Below are 4280 nucleotides of genomic sequence, written 5' to 3'. Positions count from 1 at the left end.
CCCCTACTGCCCCATCAGGCCCCCCATCGTGCCCCCCTCCCCCTCACCTGTATGCTCTTTGACGCATAACTGATCACCCCAAAAGGTAGGGGCTAAACACAGCACCAGGTACGCTCGCAGGGTCCGGGACAAAGTAGAGAGAACGGGATGGCTTCAAGTTCAGCGCAGCGGCCGGGGGCCGGCTCAGGCAGCGACGGAGGCTGGCGCGTCCAGCAGCAGGTCGGCCGGGTGGCCAGCGGCCAGGGGAGGCAGGAGGAGCCAAAGTTTCAGCTCAAGTTCGAAGGCCACCTGCTGGCCCTGACCGGTTTGGCTCGGCTCAGTGGGTAGAGCGTCGGCCTCAGACTGAAGGGTCCCAGGTTCGATTCCGGTCAAGGGCATGGACCTTGGTTGGGGGCACATCCCCAGTGGAGGGTGTGCAGGAGGCTGCTGATCGATGTTTCTCTCTCATGGATGTTTCTAACTCCCTCTCTCTCTCTTCCTCTCTGTGAAAAATCTACATATATAAAATGTATTTTATTGATTTTTTACAGAGAGGAGGAGAGAGGGATAGAGAGCTAGAAACGTCGATGAGAGAGAAACATCTACCAGCTGCCTCTTGCACACCCCCTACCGGGGATGTGCCCACAACCAATGTCCATGCCCTTGACCGGAATTGAACCTGGGACCTTTCAGTCCGCAGACCAATGCTCTACCACTGAGCCAAACTGGCTTTGGCTAAAATATATATATTTTAAAAGCCACCTGCTGGCGGCATCCGCCCCCCCCCCCCCCCGCCCCAAGGGCAGTCAGTCCTCAGTTCCACCAGCCCCTCCACTGATTGGGTGAGGCCCACCATGCCCATGGGAGGCAGTCTGCTGACCTCAGAGCCCACAGCGTCAACCTGACCTCAGCGACTTCCTTCCGAGCACCTTATAGGCTTAGCTGGGGGGTGGAGAGGGCAGTCCGGGGCTGCTGGGGGGGGGGGTAGAGAGGGCAGTCCGGGGCTGCTGGGGGTGGGGGGTGATGGAGAGGGCAGTCCGGGGCTGGGAGGGGTGGGGGGTGGAGAGGGCAGTCCGGGGCTGCTGGGGGTGGGGGGTGATGGAGAAGGCAATCTGGGGCTGCTGGGGGGGAGGTGGTGGAGAGGGCAGTCCGGGGCTGGGAGGGGTGGGGGTGGAGAGGGCAGTCTGGGGCTGCTGGGGGTGGGGGGTGATGGAGAAGGCAATCTGGGGCTGCTGGGGGGGGGTGGTGGAGAGGGCAGTCCGGGGCTGCTGGGGGGGGGGGGAGATGGAGAGGGCAGCCCGGGGCTAGGGGGGTGGGGGGGTGGAGAGGGCAGTTCGGGGCTGCTGGGGGGGGTGGACAGGGGCGCTCAGAGGGAGCAGCCCGGAACCCCAGAACCGGGTGGGTTGGAGAGGGGAGGGGCCGGGTTGTGCGCCTGGAAAGGGACTCGCATCCGCACCTGCGCCCTCCCCCCTGCCTCCCGCTCCGCGTCTTTGTGCGTTTCGCTTCCTTCGCAGTAAACGCTCCTCCGAGAAATCCCGCGGGGACCTCGGCGGAGCGGGGAGGGGAGGGGAAGGAGGAAGGAGAGGAGTGAGGAGAGGGAAGGAGGGGAGGGGAGGGGAGAGAAGGGGAGGGGAGAGGCGGAGGGGAGGGGAGAGGAGGGGAGAGGAGGAGGGCTCCGCGCGCTCCGGGCGGGGAGCGGAGGCGGCGGAGGCAGCGGGCAGCGCCGCCTGTTCAGGCACCGGACGCCCCGGACAGCGACCAGGCTCGGACCCGGAGCCCTCGGCCCCCGTCTCCAGCCCCCCGCCCCCGCCCCAGCTCCGCCCCGCCCCGCCCCGCGCGGGGTCCGCGTCTGCGGCTGCGCCCCCGACAGACGGCTGCGCCGGGCTCGGTCCGCAGAGACCGAGGAGCCGCTCCCCGCCCGGAGCCCGGAGCCCGGAGCCCGGAGCCGCCGGGGATGTGAGTGCCGACCGCGGCCTGCGCTCCTCTCCGACCGGTGAGCGCTCGGGGCGCGGCGGGCGGGCGGGCTCCGGCTCCCCAGCCGGGCGTGGGGGGGAGGCGGGAAGCGGGGACGTGACTGCGCCCTCCCCGCCCGCAGGTAGCGGCCCGCACCTGACCTGCCTCCCCTCCGGACGCCCCCCCTCCCCGGGGAGGACGCGCCCGGACACCTCCACCCACAGGTGCTGGGCGCGGGGGCGGGGGGCGCCGGGCCTGTGCCGTGCCCGGAGGGGTGCCCGGCGGGGGGCCCGGCCTCGGGGAGGGGTGCCCGGCGGGGACGCCGGGGGATGGGCGGGGGCGGGGCTGGGCGCGCTCCCGGCGACCCCGGCCCTGGATGGGGCTGAGGCCGCGTTCGGAGGCAGAGAGGCGGGTCCTGCGGGCCCCGGGGCCCAGTCCACTGACCAGGCTTCTCCCGACAGGCCCGCGCGCCCCGAGGACCCGCCCGCCGCCCCGAGCCTTAGCGGCCGCCGGAGCATGCTGCCCCCCGCCATGAAGGGCCTCGGCCTGGTGCTGCTGGCCGCCCTGCTGTGCTCCGCGCCCAGTGAGTCTGGGCAGCCCCCGGCCCCCCAGAGAGCCGGGGTGGCCCCCTCCCCATCAAACCACCCCCTCCTGGGCCCCCAGCCCGGCCCTCACCCCCTGGCCCTCATGCCAAGACCCTCTCCTGCGGCCCTCCCCCGGGGCCCTCCCCCTGGCTCTCCTTCCACCGCTCCTCCGGGCCTCACACCGGCTGGTCAGGCAGGGGTGCCCTCGCTAGGCAGGGTCCTGCACCCCGTCACCCTCTGAGCCCATGCACACGCCCAGCAAGTCCTGTCTGGTCCTTGGAAGCTTAGAACCACCCGAGCTGTGGGAGGGGGCGGGTGTGCGGGTGTGCGGGTGCAGGAGGGCCGCTCAGGTGTGGGTGCTCCTCTGAGGGGCGGGAGGGTGCTCCGGAGCCCCAGGGGTGCCCCAGGGGAGCCCCAGGGCCTGGACACCCCCCCCCCGCGCCCCCCGCACTAGCAGGAAGCCAGGTGGCTTCTCCCAGGCCCGCCCTCTGTGCTGCTCTGGCCCGGGCCTGTCCGTCAGGGGGTGCTCAGCTGCCACAGCCACACGGCAGCAGACAGGTGGGGGTACAGGGGCTGGCCACCTGGCCCTGATCCCTCTGGTCACCCCCTCCTCGGGCCCGCCCAGCTCATGGCCTGTGGTGCCAGGACTGCACGCTGACCACCAACTCCAGCCGCTGCACCCCAAAGCAGTGCCAGCCCTCGGACACCGTGTGCGCCAGCGTCCGCATCACCGACCCCAGCAGCAGTGAGTGCGGGCGGGCGGGCGGGGGGCGCGGGCGGGGGGCACCTGGCCGAGCCCGGGCAGCGTGGGTGCAGCGGGCGGGGAGCGCGGGCGGGGGCACCTGGCCGAGCCCGGGCAGCGCCGGTGTGCTGGGCGGGGAGCCCGGGCGGCGTGGGCGGGGAGCGCTGGCAGGGGGCCACCTGGCCGGGCCCCGTGCAGCGTGGGTGCAGCGGGAGGGCGGGCAGGTGGGGAGCGCGGGTGGGGGGGCACCTGGCCGTGCCGGGGCAGCGTGGGCGGGGAGCGCCAGTGGGCTGGGCGGGGAGCCCTGGCGGCGTGGGCGGGGAGCCCCGGCGGCGTGGGCGGGGAGCCCCGGCGGTGTGGGCGGGGAGCGCCGGAGCGTGGGCGGTGAGCGCCAGTGGGCTGGGCGGGGAGCGCAGTGTGCTGGCCGAGAGGACGGCAGGGCTGCCCCCCCAGGCCGGAAGGACCAGACGGTGAACAGGATGTGTGCCGCCTCCTGTGACTTCGTCAAGCGGCACTTCTTCTCCGACTACCTGATGGGCTTCATCAACTCGGGCATCCTGAAGGTGGACGTGGACTGCTGCGAGAAGGACCTGTGCAACGGCGGGCCCGGGCCGGGCGGCAGCCCCTTGGCCCTGGCCGGGGGGCTCCTGCTCAGCCTGGGGCCCGCCCTCCTCGGGGCTGGGCCCTGAGTCCCCCACCCCCCCAAGGGCTTCTAAGCTTGTCCCTGGGCCTGGCTGCCCTCCTCGGCCTGGCTGCCCTCCTGGGCCTGGCTCCGCCGGGGCTGGGGCCGTGGTCGCTGGCCTGGGCCTGGTCCCACGTCCGAGGTCCTCATCCCTCCTTGTCTCTCCACCAGCTCTGAGTCCCCGCCCGCGGTCACCTCCGGGCCACGTGCCCATCGTCCGTCGGTTGGGCAGGGGGCTGGGGGTGAGGGCAGGGGGCTGAGGGGAGCTGGGCCACGCAGGCCCAGCCCAGCAGCCAGCTGTGAGCCTCTTCTACAGAAATAAAGTCACGTCTGAGTCTGG

At 72.1% G+C, this 4280-nt stretch overlaps 1 protein-coding gene across 1 annotated transcript; it reads left to right on the top strand.

The window, feature by feature from the left end:
• The first annotated feature begins 2392 nt into the window (after positions 1 to 2392).
• Positions 2393 to 4280, top strand: LY6H (lymphocyte antigen 6 family member H). The gene is made up of 3 exons (XM_084907280.1): positions 2393 to 2515; positions 3142 to 3261; positions 3712 to 4280. Exons 1-3 carry the CDS (start codon positions 2449 to 2451, stop codon positions 3945 to 3947), a joined length of 423 nt encoding a protein of 140 aa, XP_084763406.1. The 5' UTR covers positions 2393 to 2448; the 3' UTR covers positions 3948 to 4280.

The sequence above is a fragment of the Pipistrellus hanaki genome, assembly GCF_964339955.1.
Source record: "Pipistrellus hanaki genome assembly, contig: scaffold_41, whole genome shotgun sequence".
Classification (NCBI taxonomy): Eukaryota; Metazoa; Chordata; class Mammalia; order Chiroptera; family Vespertilionidae; genus Pipistrellus; species Pipistrellus hanaki.
Note: the sequence above shows the minus strand (reverse complement) of the source record. Positions and strands in the feature narration are given on the sequence as shown.

Coding starts and splice junctions, on each gene's coding strand:
- LY6H (XM_084907280.1), top strand. CDS start 2,449: ATGCTGCCCCCCGCCATGAAGGGCCTCGGCCTGGTGCTGCTGGCCGCC. Junction 2,516..3,141: donor CCTGCTGTGCTCCGCGCCCA/GTGAGTCTGGGC, acceptor GGGCCCGCCCAG/CTCATGGCCTGTGGTGCCAG. Junction 3,262..3,711: donor CATCACCGACCCCAGCAGCA/GTGAGTGCGGGC, acceptor CTGCCCCCCCAG/GCCGGAAGGACCAGACGGTG.